Source organism: Somniosus microcephalus, chromosome 1 (assembly GCF_052327205.1).
Source record: "Somniosus microcephalus isolate GS21.2 chromosome 1, FLI_Smic_1.0, whole genome shotgun sequence".
NCBI classification, from domain to species: Eukaryota; Metazoa; Chordata; class Chondrichthyes; order Squaliformes; family Somniosidae; genus Somniosus; species Somniosus microcephalus.
In genome coordinates this window covers 230423804-230437658 of record NC_140987.1, presented here as the reverse complement: position 1 = coordinate 230437658, position 13855 = coordinate 230423804, and the positions used below count along the sequence as shown (strand labels likewise).

General features: G+C 43.1%; 1 protein-coding gene across 1 annotated transcript in view; it reads left to right on the top strand.

Moving 5' to 3' along the window:
- epha5 (EPH receptor A5) overlaps positions 1 to 13855 on the top strand; it is a 496258-nt gene that overhangs the window by 73833 nt on the left and 408570 nt on the right. The window contains exon 3 of the mRNA XM_085991135.1: positions 9020 to 9683. Coding sequence (XP_085847261.1) covers positions 9020 to 9683 — 664 coding nt within the window. The remainder of the gene's footprint in view (positions 1 to 9019; positions 9684 to 13855) is intronic.

The window sequence follows — 13855 nt, the reverse complement described above, 5'->3', positions numbered from 1 at the left end:
TCAGTTTATATTCTGACTTGTATAATATGTTTATATTGAAGAGCGATATAACCTGTTACTGAATTTCTTTGTGTTAGAAGCCCACCGTAATCATCACCTTTTGCAAAGAAAGCATTTTACTTTTCCTCCACAAGGGTACTGTACAAAAGGGGTGAAAACTGTTCATCATTCTGTGTGCACAGTCATAATTATCTATGTATAATGTGTGTAGTATCTTTCATTCCCCCTTTCCCTGGAGTACTTTTTTTTGTTCTTTTGTAAAAGTGATGCCTGTTGGGATGGCTTTTTAATATTGGTTCATCACAAGTCTACTTTGATTAGTATTGCTATTTCCAGTTATTTTATTTTTCAGTACTTGCGACTGAAGCACATATTTATATTCCTGTAACATAAATAGTATAGATTAGGTAGAGAATATGTTTATTTTAATGACAAATTAATGAAAAAACTAGAATCTGCACAACATAGTTTGGGGTAGTGATGAAACAGTCAGTTTGGTGAACTTAAAACAGTTAAAACAACTGAAGAGCATCAAAAGCAGCAAATAAAACTCAGCAATATTCAACATCATAACTGTTAAAATATCAGGCTGTAGAGGAAATACAACCTCAAAAAATGACAGCCAATGTTTTCCTTGATAGTTTGCCTTGGGTTCTTATCTCGTTGGTTTTAGGAGGATTGATGCAGGAATACAAAAGCAGAAAGCTGATGATGAGTCCATAAAGACATTGGTTAGGCCACAGTTAGAGTACTTTCTGCAGCTTTTGATATTCCATTATAAGAAGCATAGGGGAGCCATGGAAAACATGCACTCTAGATTCACCAGAATGATACCAGGAATGAAAGGATATAGTTACATTGAAAAACTTGAAAAGCTACGACTGGAACGGAGCACTTAAGGGAGCATCTGATCAAAAATATGCAACATTTTTAAAGGGCTTAAAAGAGTAAATAGCAAAAAATTATTTCTACTGGTTTATGAATCACAAGATAGATATGAGGAAGCCCATCCAGCACATCTTAGCTTATCCATTCAGAAAGAACCTACATCCACCCTCCCCCACAGCATCCAACTGTTTATTAAATTATCTGCCACAAACTCTGTTCCCTAGCCATCGATTCCATTCCCCCTCCCTGGCCACCGTCTGAGATTGAACCAGACCATTTGCAACCTCGGCATCCTAGTTGACCCTAAGCTGAGCTTTCGACCCCATATCCTCTCCATCACCAAGATCGCCTACTTCCAGCTTCGTAATATCGCTTGTCTCTGCCTGTGCCTCAGCCTATCTGCTGCTGGAACCCTCATCCATGCTTTTGTTAACACCAGACTCAACTATTCGAATGCTCCCCTGGACGGCCTCCCATTTTCCACCCTCCGTAAAGTTCATCTGATCCAAAGCTTTGCTGCCCATATCCTAACTCGCACCAAGTCCTGTTCACGCCTGTGCCCACTGACCTATGTTGGCTCCCGGTCCAGCAATGCCTCAGATTTAAAATTCTCATCCTTGTGTTTAAATTCCTCCATGGCCTCACCCCTCCCTATCTCTGTAACCTTCTCCAGCCGTACAGCCCTCTGAAAACTCTGCATTCCTCCAATTCTGGCCTCTTGTGCATCTTGATTTCCTGTTTTACTATAGAAAAATATCCCAAGGTTCTTCATAGAGACATAAGAGTAAAAAAATAAGCACCAAGCCAAAGAAGGAGTTATTAGAAGAGGTGCGCAAAATTGTGGTCAACAAGATGGGTTTTAAGGAGGATCATAAAGCAGGAGAGGGAGATGCAGAAGGGTTTAGGTTGGGAATTCCAATGTGTGGGGTGTAGGTGGTTGAAAACATGGCTAACAATAATGGGATGAGTGGGGGTTGGGGGTTGCACAAGAGGCCAAAGTCTGAGAAAATTATAAGTAGAATGTTTTAAGAATGGCGGGTCATTGAAGAGTTTATTTTATTTGTGCCAAGGCTATACATACAAGCAAATATTGTGTATGATAGTGTCTTCGCTTAGATCATGGCCCATACTTGTTGATGACAACATGCGCACGCCATAACATGGCCTACAGTGTGGTTAGGTTGTAGTTAGGGCTGTGCACCTGGCATGGGAACTCGGATCCCATGATTTTAACGTTCTTACCAACAAAAAATAGAGGATGCAGTTTATGGCCTCAAAATGCAAAGGTCCATTTCTTGGGCGCTAAACAGATGCCTAACTGTCCAATATGGCATGCAGGAAGTGCACGCTCATTACAAATTGGATGTGTGCCACCTGTTGTGGACAAAAAACAGGCATCCAGGGCCCGTGCCTGAAACAGATGTTAAGTCCCTTATTTGCATATGCAAGGGCTCTAATGCCTGTTTGAGACCACCTCTGCAATATTGGTTTGCCCTGAGGCAGCCATGCTGGCTGCATTCAGGAAAACAAGCTCTACATGCAACCTAACAGGCGCTCCTGAAAGGGACTGTTGCAGGCTGCCGCCAAACCAAAGTTTGTTAAAAATACCTGAAAGTGGAGCTGGGATGAGCATGAGTGCTTCTCCCACACCCACATTAAAAACGCAAGCTGCTGCCAGCCACAGCTTAATTCCCCCTCAATCCGATCATGAGCTCAAGCCCCCTCTGATCATTGCCATCACCCTCTTCCCTAATCGCCACTGCTACTCTCTCCCTCGAGCGTTCCCCTTCCCGATCACCCCCATTCATCGGTTGCCCTTAAGGATTTAGCTGAGGGTTGCTGCTGTCAAGGTAGTTGCAACATTGACATAGTATCACATCGTTAAATGGAACTACTTTGGTATGGAACTACTTTGGTATGGTGTAGTTATATTGCTATGTGGCACACTGTGCACGGGCAGTGCACAGTGCAGCGTCGGACATCTTGTATCACTCCGCACCATGCGGCAGCACAGAAACAAAGCAAGAATACAGCTAAGTAAAAGCAGTAACTAAAATGATCTAAAAATGTCTATTATTTATAGTATAAGAACACAAGGAGACACAACATGGTGGCAGCAGTATAAGTGAGTACAAGTTGTGCTATAAGAACTACGAATAAGACAAAAAGTGATTTTATGAGCTGATTGTGAGTGCCGGTGTCTGCAGTGATTGAGAGTGAATCGTACGGAAACTAAAATGATGGCTGCCGCTGCACTGACTGTGCAAATGCAACCCCTCATGAACTGGGAAGCCGACGATATAGTAGAAGCATTCCGCAAGTTCAAACAGAAATGTGAGCTTACATTCAAAAGCTTCCTGAAGGGTATTACCAACGAGGAAAAGGTTAGTTACATTCTGTTGTGGACAGGAGAAAAAGGCCTAGATTTGTATAATAGCTGGAGCTTGACTGAAGAGGAAAAGGAAAACCCTGCGACAATTTTTGATAAATTCAGCAACCATCTAGAGCCTAAATCCAATCACCGTATACACAGATACAAATTCCAGAGCCTAAGACAGGAACCCAGTGAAACAGCTGACAATTTCCTGACAAGGCTGAGAAATGAAGCCAGCAAGTGTAAATTTAAGGAAATGGAGGAAAGGCTTGTGGACCAGCTGATTTGGGGGTCAGCGCATGTAGAGGTACAAAAAGCCCTGATAGGAAAAGAAAAGCTCGGAATAACAGAGGCTATAGATACTGTGAGAGCTCATGAAGCCATGAAGCAGCAAATGAAAACGTTGATTTCTCAAACGGCTGACATGCGGACGGCTTCTGAGACGGACAACAGAGTGGTGCAGTGAGAGAAAAGTACAGCACACAAAGACACGCACATGACAACGGGGGAAACGTGCAGAAATTGTGGAAGACCGCACAATTACACAGACAAGAGGAAATGTCCAGCATATGGAACAAGCTGCAATGCATGTGGCAAACTAAACCACTGGGAAAAGAGGTGTAGAACGAAGAAAGAAGGAACATACATCAAAAACAAAGGCAGACAGCAGAACCAGAGAAAGAAACACAATATCCATGCCATGGATGAGCAGGATGATGATGATGATCACGACAATGCACTAAACATCGAAACCATAAAGATACAGCTTCACGAGATGTCCAGAGCGGAAAATACTTCGAGGAGAGAATTGCACACCATCATCCAAATCAAAAAAAAGGTCAAAGGTCAGCCCACAACCATCAACTTAAAGTTGAAGCTGGACACAGGGGCTCAGAGCAACATTCTCCCATTGAGACTGTACCAGCAGATCTTTCCCGAAAACCTGAGAGAAGATGGCTACCCGAAAAATGGTTGTTTAAAGGCAAGTAATGTCACGCTGAGAGCATACGGGGGGAGTGAGATTAAACAACTCGGAATAACCTTTATCAAAGGGACACATAAAAGAAAGAACATCAACTGCATGTTCTATGTCACCGACACTGAGGGGCCAGCGATCCTGGGATTAAACAGCTGCGAGAAGTTGAGATTGATCTCAGTGCATCACGAGCTGACGGAAACGTCACTGAAGATAGACAGCAACACCCCACTGGAGAACCGCCCACAAATCAAGAGTAAAAAAGACTTGATAGACATGTATCTGGAATGGTTCGATGATACAGTGGGATGTTTCAGAGATTTCCAATACCACATCACCTTCGATCCAGAGGTAAAGTCCGTTATCCATGCTCCATGAAAAGTACCCATCAAGCTGAGGACAAAGCTTGAAAGAGAGCTAAAGGAGATGGAAGAAAAGGGACTGATTGTAAAGGTCACTGAACCCACAGACTGGGTAAACTCAATTGTGGTACGAGAAAAGCCAAACGGGCGTCTCAGAATATGTTTGGACCCCAAAGATCTAAACCAAGCGATAAAGAGGGACCACTATCCCACCCCAACGCTAGAGGAGATTACGCCATCACTGGCAGGAGCCAAAGTTTTCTCAAAACTAGATGCCAGAAATGGATATTGGAACGTGAAGTTGCATGAGGAATCAACAACACTGACAACATTCAACACACCATTTGGGCGTTACAAATTCCTGCGGCTACCATTCGGGTTAAAGGTCAGTCAAGATATCGTTCAAGAGAAAGTAGACGAGAGGCTGTGAAGGAGCTATAGGAATAGCTGATGATATTCAGATCTATGGAGCAGATGAAAGAGACCATGACATGCACCTACATGAGGCCATGGAGCGTACCAGGAAGGCTGGCATCAAGTTAAATGCAGATAAGTGCATAGTTAAAGTCAAGGAATGCCAATTCTTTGGTATAATTTATACACCAGAGGGAGTCAAGCCAAGCCCAGAGAAGATTGCGGCGATTGCGGAAATGAAACCACCCAAAGATAAGAAAGAGCGGAGGAGTTACCTCGGCTTGGTCCAATACATGAGTTCTTTCATCCCACACATGTCGGAACATACAACAAATCTCAGAGAGCTATTGAAAGAAGGCGCCGAATACCAGTGGTCCGAATCACACGAAAGGAATTTCAAACAACTTAAAGAACTGTTGTGCAAAGAAACAAGTCTGTCATATTATGACAGAAGAAAACCAGTCACTCTGCAAGTAAACGCTTCTACCAGAGGACTAGGGGCAGCTCTGGTGCAGGAAGGAAAGCCAATAGCTTTCGCATCAAAGGCCTTGACGTCAGCCGAGATGAGGTACGCCAACATAGAAAGAGAACTATTAGCAGTAGTATACGGATGCGAGAAATTCCATACATATCTGTATGGCAGGCGATTTACAAAGAGAGTGACCATCGTCCACTAGAACAGTTCTATAAGAAGAATCTGTGCAAAGCGGCTGCAAGACTGCAAAGACTACTTCTAAGGCTCCAAAGCTATGACTTCACACTTAAATATAAGCCAGGAAAGGAAATGGTGCTAGCAGATGCGTTGTCTCAATTGTCACCATATGAGAAACACGAGGTGGAGGGCCTAACAGTAAAAATCCACCACTTAGTGAATGTTACCCCTACAAAGCTCAGTCAAATCAGAGATGAGACTAGCAAAGATGAGGAATTGCAACTACTCACACAACAAGTAATACAGGGGTGGCCAGAGAGAATCCAGCAGGTACAGGCGACAATTCGTCAATACTGGACGATTAAAGATGATATTGCAGTAGAAGACGGTATTCTCTTTGCTGGATCGAGGATCATCATGCCAAAGACGATGCAGACACAACTTCTCCATCTCATGCATGAAGGCCACATGGGAATGGAGAAATGCAAGCTGAGAGCCAGATGAGCTGTATACTGGATAGGCATGTACAAAAATATCGAACAGATGGTCTCTGCATGTGGTATATGCCAGAAATACAGAAATGCACAACAGAAAGAGGAGATGATACCTAGTGAAATACCGTCAAGACCATGGCACACTGTTGGGGCAGATCTCTTCATGTGCAATCAAGAATGGTATCACATAGTGGCAGATTACTATTCCAAGTTTCCTTTTGTGAGAAGGATGAAAGACTTGAGAGCCACAATTACCACGAGGATTGCAAAGAGCTTGTTTGCTGAACAAGGAATCCCGGAAAAGGTAATCTGTGACAATGGAACCCAGTTCGCATCGAGTGAATTCAGAGCTCTGGCAAAAAAGTATGGGTTCAAAAAAGTAACCTCATCCCCACATTTCCCAAGGGGACACGGGTTCATCGAAAGACAGATCCAGACTGTCAAGAGAACTCTCATCAAAAGTAGTGAGATGGGGGAAGACCAAAACCTTGCCCTCCTATCACTCAGATCAACACCACTGAAAGCAGACATGAAATCACCTGCGGAATTGCTGAATGGGAGGAAGTTTAAGACTACACTACCAGCAAAAATACATCCTCCCCAGGACCAGGAGGACGTCAGACAAAAGCTGGCAGAAGCACAAATTGTAGGAAGCAAACATTACGATAAACATGCAAAGACGCTACCAGAATTGCTGAATGGATAATCAGTGCATGTGCAAGACCCGGTGTTGCAAACCTGGAATCCAGCCAAGGTCATTGGAAAAGCTGATACTCCAAGATCCTACTTTGTAGAGACTGAACCTGGTAACCAATACAGACGGAACAGTCTCCACATCAGACCTTCACCTGAACTGGATAAGCAGCAGACAACATCAGCAACATTGACAACACCAGCTACCACAAGCAGTACAACACCAGAAACAAGTGCTACAAATCAAACAACCATGAGCATGCACACTGCAACTCCAAAGGCGACAGCAACAACAACAACGAGAGCGGAACACACCAAAACACCGCAGAGAGGAATGGTCACCACCAAATCCACAAGATGGAGGGACAACATCCAACCACCTGAGCGATATCGCGAATAAAAAAAACCTCATGATTCTTTGTAGTTGACAATAGTTTAGATATAATATTTGTTAATTTAAATTGTTAAATTTCATGTTTTAGTTTTTTGAGAAAGAGGGATGTTACATTGACATAGTATCACATCGTTAAATGGAACTACTTTGGTATGGAACTACTTTGGTATGGTGTAGTTATATTGCTATGTGGCACACTGTGCACGGGCAGTGCACAGTGCAGCGTCGGACATCTTGTATCACTCCGCACCATGCGGCAGCACAGAAACAAAGCAAGAATACAGCTAAGTAAAAGCAGTAACTAAAATGAGCTAAAAGTGTCTGTCTTATTTACAGTATAAGAGCACAAAGAGACACAACAGTAGTGGCCCGATCTTTGAGGCCTCTTCTCCGGCAAACTGCCTGGGGATGCCCATTAGGCGTTTGCAGCTTAACGGTTGAATGATAATGAGGCCCGAGGGCCAATATTAGGTGCCTATCTATTCAGCCAGGCCAGCACGAATAAATTTCTATGTCATTGGTTCCTCCCAGTTGGCTGGAGTCCACATCAGTCACAACAAAGAATTCTAGCACTCTGCCTCTCCCCACCTGCAAAGTCTCAATGCTCCACTAATAACTTTGCAATCCAAGTCTCGATGCTGTGCCTGTCCTTGTCTGCCCACCTGAATCCCTTTGCTCCTCCTCTTACTGCCTATCCAAATCCTAAGACTTTGCTTCTTTCCACATACCTTTCCATCTGCCTGTCACAATCCCCGGCCTCTCCTTGCTCACAAAAATGCTGGTTATGAAGCTCCCAAAATGGTGATTTTGCCAATAGTTACAGAAACAAGCAAGTGAGAGAGAAAGATAAACATGAATAAGAAGGGGGAAGAAAAAAATACAGTGAAAGAAAGTAAGAAAGGAAAATGAGAAAAGAAGTGAAGTAACAGGTAGAAATACAAAATAGAAATGAGCAAGGAGAAAGATACAGACACTAAGGAGGAGTGACAGAAACAGAAGTGAAGGAACACAAAAGAGAAACAAAAATGAAGGTACAAGAAGAGGGAATAAACCAAAGTGGAGGAAAGAGAGACACAGAAATGAGGGGGAGAATGAGAAAGAAAAGTGAGTGGAGGAGAACGAGAAACAGAACTGAAGGAACAGGGGGAAACCAAAGTGGTGGTGAAAAATAGAAACAGGAGAGTTGAGATGGAGAAACCAAAGTGGAAGAGACAGGGAGTAGGTGAACAAAGGAGAGAAACAGGTAAAGGAACCTAGAGCAATAGAAGTGTCAGGAGAAAGAGAAACAGAAGTGAAGGAAAAGGAAGAGAAATAGAAATGAAGGAGGAGGAAGCGAGAGATTCAGAAGTGGAGGAAGAGAAAAAGAAAAATAGATGTGACAAAGGAGGAAGAGAATAAGAAGTGAAGGAGCAAAGAGAGAGGAACAAAAGTGAAGGATCAAGGAGAGAGAAACAGAAGGGACAGGAGAGAGCAGGAACGTGAAATAAAACAATGAGAGAGAGATAAACAGAAGAAGGGAATGAGAAAAACAGAAATGAAAGAGAGAATATTATAGCATAGTACAGGTGGCTTAGTTACCAAAAACATCCCCCTGATATTGCATAGTTTTTTACTACAAGTTCCATAACCTTTGATATTTTAATAGTGATAACTCTGTGATTGCCTTAAAGATTTACTGTGACAAACGTAGATGTAGTTATAATTCATTAATATTTTTGCATCTTTTTTGACTATGTTGTATCTAATGCTGTACTTTTGTTTACTTCCTACAGTGGGAAGAAATCAGTGAGGTCGATGAGAATTACACTCCCATACACACATACCAGGTGTGTAATGTTATGGAGCAAAATCAGAATAACTGGTTACAGACTAACTGGATCTCCAACGAAGGGGCCCGCCGTATATTCATTGAGCTAAAATTTACATTACGAGACTGCAACAGTCTCCCTGGAGGTCTCGGGACCTGTAAAGAGACCTTTAATGTCTACCATTTTGAATCCAATGATGAAGATGGGAGGAACATCAGAGAAAACCAGTACACAAAAATTGACACAATTGCAGCAGATGAAAGTTTCACAGAACTCGACCTTGGAGATCGAGTCATGAAGTTAAATACAGAAGTCCGAGATGTCGGCCCCCTGTCTAAAAAGGGATTCTATCTTGCCTTTCAAGATGTTGGCGCCTGCATTGCTCTGGTCTCCGTGCGAGTGTACTACAAGAAGTGCCCATCTACATTCCGTAACCTTGCTTTCTTTGAAGATACGATCACAGGGGCTGATTCATCCTCACTGGTGGAAGTGCTGGGCACGTGTGTCAACAACTCAATGAAAGATGACACTCCAAAAATGTACTGCAGTGCTGATGGGGAGTGGTTGGTCCCAATTGGGAAGTGCATGTGCAAAGAAGGCTATGAAGAGCAAGATAACACATGTAAAGGTAAGTTAAATCACAAATAATTAGGTGCTTTGAAATCAGAGATTATAACAATCAAAACAACATGAAAACATGCTGAGAATGGTACTTCTTTGATGACCATTTAGTGCAGCAAGGAATTGACAATGACATAAAAGGAACAAAGGTTCTCATGCTGGCTCCAAGAGATACCTTCAGACAGAGCTTGGATTGCAAGTTACTGTGTGTGATGTCTGTATGGTTTTGTGCATGCCTGTGTATCAGTGAGTGAGAAGGGAACAAGATGTAACTAGAGCAGGGTGGCACACTCCCAGAGCTAGGTGGAGGCCTCCGGCTTCACTTTCTTATACGCCTCTGATGCTTTTATACACAAGCATGTTCAGGATAACCTCCTCTAAGGGGGTCAAAAGCTTTTAATTTCTGGGTCATCTTCCAGCTTGTATTAAGTGCCATTTTTTATGTGTAAGCAGATGTAGCATAGAGATGTTGTAGGTTGAAGAAGCACATACAATGACAAACATATGCCAGGAGCAGAAAATGTACCCCTTTATCCTAGGGACTTGAATATTATGGTACTTTAATCATTGGACTGGCATGCCCCCAAAAGACCTTTTCATTCTACTTATTTACTATTGATGTAATGGATGAGTGTAACAAAACAAATGAATACTAACCCAGAAAATTATACACTCATTTTGTTGGATTTAAAATACTTGTATAAAGTACACATGGGACACATTTTAACTTCATTCCCTCTCTGCTCTCTGGAAAATGTAGCTTTCTATTTCCAAACAGGATAATTGGGTTATTCCATGTGTTGTAATTCCTATCTTCTACATCTACTATACCCAGTGCCAGGGTTAAGGACATCTCCTCTGGGCTGGAGTGGAACTTGGAGTGTGAGGGGGAAGATCCAGTTGTCATGGTCCAATGACATAGGTGGGACAAAGAAAGAGGTTCTGCTGAGGGAGTATGAGCAGCTAGGGGCTAAATTCAAAAGCAGAACCACAAAGGTAATAATCTCTGGATTACTACCTGAGCCACGAGCGAATTTGCATAGGGTAAATAAGATCAGAGAAATGAATGAGTGGCTCAAAGGCTGGTGTGGGAGAAATGGGTTTTGATTTGTGGGGCACTGGCACCAGTACTGGGATAAGAGGGAGCTGTTCCATTTGGACGGGCTTTACTTGAACAATGCTGGGGCTAGAATCGAATAACTAGGGCTGTAGAGAGGGCTTTAAACTTAATAGTGGGGGGGGGGGGGTCCAGGTGAGCAGGAATTTAAAAAGTCAATGAGAAATGAGAAAACAATAAAGCAGGATAGAGATGGGGGAAATAATAACCAGCGTGTGACAGGAAGGGACAGATGGGGAAAAATTCAGTTGGTAGCGCCACCCGTTAGCACCTTAAGAGGGCGCTAAGTGGGGCGCAAAGCAACTAGCGCCCGTGCGCGGCGATATCTGCGCCTCTCGCAAAATTGACCAGACATTTTGCGGCGGCACTAAACAATACCGCCACGATCTCCTGCGCTGGCAGATCGTGACGTCAGTCGAGTGCGCAACGCCCCGTTAGTGCCCCGTACCGGAAATTGAGTGGCGCCCCCTGCCTTACTGCCTGCCGCTAGCAACGACAGGTTGAGGGGAGCGTTCTGCTGTCAGAAAGGGATTAGGGGAGCGCTATTTAAAGGCGACCACTTCCTGCCTTTTTTTGTCGGTGACATTTTTGCACCACACATTCTGAGAGAGAGAGAGAGAGAGACTTCTGGAGAGATTCAACGCTGTGTGAAAGAGTTTTGGGTTCTGAGCAGCACTTTGCAGGTTGGTTTTGATTTGCCCTTCCTTGTATCAATTTCGAAGAGACTGTGGGGTCTGCACTCTGAGCTCTTCCCCTGGTTCTCTCCATTGTTCTTTCTAGCAGATTTGATGTACAGGTCTCTCCAGGCTGAGATTCAGGCCGAGATTCAAGGCTGCAATGAGCAGGATGTGGATGCAGAGCAAGATCAACCCTCCCCTTTAAGATAAAAACAGAAAATGCAGGAGAAACTCAGCAGGTCAAGCAGCATCTGTGAAGAGAGAAACAGATTTAACATTTCAGGTCGATGACCATTCGTCAGACCTCCCCTTAAAGAACTGGATAGTGCCAGTGTGTCTGTGTTACATTGCTGACTGAAATCACATGAGCTTCGCCAGCGCTGTGAGGTAGCGCCTCGCTCCTCGGCCTTAGCGCCTTAAGAGAGGTGTGTAGCGCCTGATTTAGCGCTCCAATCACCTCCAGAGGCGATAAAAGCCAAGTTTGCTGTCGGAGGCGATAATTAGCGCCAGGCGCTAAACTTTGCGCACCGCCAATAATAGCGCCCCAAACGGGGCAATACTGAATTTCTCCCCCAGAATGTTTAAAGATAAGAGTGCAACAGAAAATGGGGCTAAAACAAGGACAAATGGTAAAAAGACAAAGTTAAAAGCTCTATATCTGAATGCATGCAGCATTCGTAACAAGATAGATGAGTTGATGGTACAAATAGATACAAATGGGTATGATCTGATTGCCATTACAGAGACGTGGTTGCAAGGTGACCAGGGCTGGGAACTGAATATTCCAGGGTATTTGAAAATTTGGAAGGATAGGCAGAAAGGAAAGGGAGGTGGGGTGGCTTTGTTGGTAAAGGATGGGATCAGTGCAGTGGTGAGAAGTGATATTCGCTCAGAAGATCAAGATGTAGAATCGGTTTGGGTGGAGATAAAAAATAATAAGGGAAAAAGTCTCTGGTGGGCATAGCAGTCTACAGGCCCCCGAACGGTAGCAATACTGTTGGACAGAGTATAAATCATGGAGGCCTGTACAAAAGGTACGGTAATAATCATGGGTGATTTTAATCTCCATATTGATTAGACAAATAAAATTGGCCATGGTAGCCTTGTGGAGGAGTTCATAGAGTGTATCCGGGATGGTTTCCTCGAACAGTATGTAATGGAACCAACCAGGGAGCAGGCTATCTTGGATCTGGTACTGTGTAATGAGATAGAATTAATAAATGATCTCATAGTGAAGGATCCTCTAGGAAAGAGTGATCATAACATGGTTGAATTTCAAATTCAGTTGGAGGGTGAGAAAGTTGTATCTCAAACCAGTGTCCTGATCTTAAACAAAGGCAATTACAATGGCATGAGGGTAGAACTGGCTAAAGTGGACTGGAAAAATAAATTAAAAGGTAAGACAGTTGAAATGCAGTGGCAGACATTTAAGGATATATTTCATAACTCTCAACAAAAATATATTCCAATGAGAAAGAAAGATTTTAAGAGAAGGGAGCACAATCCATGGCTAACTAAGGAAGTAAAGGATGGCATCAAATTGAAAATGAAGGCATACAATGTTGCCAAGATTGGTCAGAGGCCAGACGATTGGGAAATTTTTAAAAACCAGCAAAGGATGACTAAAAAAATAATAGAGTGAAGATGAATTATGAGAGTAAACTGGCAAGAAATATTAAAACAGAAAATAAGAGCTTCTACAGGTATATAAAAAGGAAGAGGGTAGCTAAAGTAAATGTTTGTCCCTTATAGGATGAGAATGGGGAATTAATAATGGGGAACGGTGAAATGGCAGAGACTCTGAACAAATATTTTGTATCTGTCTTCACGGTAGAAAACACTAACAACATCCCAATAATGGATAATCAAGAGCCCACAGGGAGGGGGGAACCAAAGACAATCACTATCACTGAGGAAATAGTACTTGGTAAAATAATGGGACTAAAAGACGACAAGTCCCGTGGACCAGATGGCCTGCATCCCAGGGTCTTAAAAGAAGTGGCTGCAGAGATAGTGGATGCATTGGTTGCAATATATCAAAATTCCCTGGACTCTGGAGAGGTCCCAGCGGATTGAAAAATCGCAAATGTAACATCCCTATTTAAGAAAGGAGGGAGACAGAAAGCAGGAAACTATAGACCAGCTAGTCTAACATCTGTTGTTGGGAAAATGTTGGAGTCCTTCATTAAGGAAGCAGTAGCAGGGCATTTGGAAAATCATAATGCAGTCAAGCAGAGTCAGCATGGTTTTATGAAAGGGAAATCATGTTTAACAAATTTGCTGGAGTTCTTTTAGGATATAACGAATAGGGTGGATAAGTGTGAGCCAATGGATGTGGTGTATTTGGATTTCCAGAGGCATTCACTAAGGTGCCACATAAAAGGA